Source organism: Trypanosoma rangeli (genome assembly GCF_003719475.1).
Source record: "Trypanosoma rangeli strain AM80 chromosome Unknown Tra_15.4_contig_00237, whole genome shotgun sequence".
In the NCBI taxonomy this organism is placed as follows: Eukaryota; Euglenozoa; class Kinetoplastea; order Trypanosomatida; family Trypanosomatidae; genus Trypanosoma; species Trypanosoma rangeli.
In genome coordinates, this window is record NW_021705981.1 from 29,853 (window position 1) to 30,562 (window position 710).

The following is a 710-nucleotide window of genomic DNA, read 5'->3' on the forward strand; positions in this document are numbered from 1 at the left end:
CAGGGCCTGAAGCTCATCTTCCAGTTGCTTTCGTCGCGCTTGCTCCTGCGCCAGCCGCCCAAGCAGCTGGTCGATAGAACACTGGAGACCCGTCTCATCGCCTCCGCCTTGCGGTGTGCCTGCAACCTCATCAAGCGAACTGGCCGATGAATCAAGCGACATGGTGGTCATCTGCAGCTTGAGGGTGTCGAGCTCGCGGCGAATGGCGTCGATCTCCTTCTCGGCAGGCTCAGCGTGCGCCATACACCGTCCTGTCCCTCTTTTTATTCTTTTCACCTTGCTTCTTTGACTGTTTTAGCTGACGCAATTCCGCGTCTCCTTCTTCTTGTCCCGCTACCCAAACACTGGGGCGAAGCAGCAACAACAACACCAACACCGCTGTGACTGCTCCTACGGACCGCACTTCACTTGGACGCGGAGGCAGGTGCGGACGCAAATCTTCCTTCACCTTCAAAAGCAAGCAAGGCGCCAAAGAACTTATGCACCACGTGAGTTGTTCACCAGGGACGCATACAGAGGGGTCAGGAATGCACACGGGCGCAGGCAGCCACAGACACACAGACGCAGCGGCAACTGAAAGGGGAGAAAGCGGGTCTGTCAAAATATGTGGTTGCATAAAAGACTGCAGCACGTGAGTGCTCTGCGTGAAGCCGTTGTTTCCACCATAAGCCTTCTAACACGCACACACACACACACACACACACGTAGAA

General features: G+C 55.8%; 1 protein-coding gene across 1 annotated transcript in view, besides 1 other annotated feature; it reads right to left on the minus strand.

Moving 5' to 3' along the window:
• The window catches only part of TraAM80_06493 (uncharacterized protein), a gene marked incomplete at both ends in the record, with an annotated part of 495 nt that extends 252 nt beyond the window's left edge, over nucleotides 1-243 (minus strand). Inside the window, one exon of the mRNA XM_029383335.1 lies at nucleotides 1-243. This exon is cut by the window's left edge and continues 252 nt beyond it. Coding sequence (XP_029236841.1) covers nucleotides 1-243 — 243 coding nt within the window.
• Nucleotides 244-676: 433 nt separating this feature from the next.
• Nucleotides 677-704: a microsatellite.
• Nucleotides 705-710: the final 6 nt, after the last annotated feature.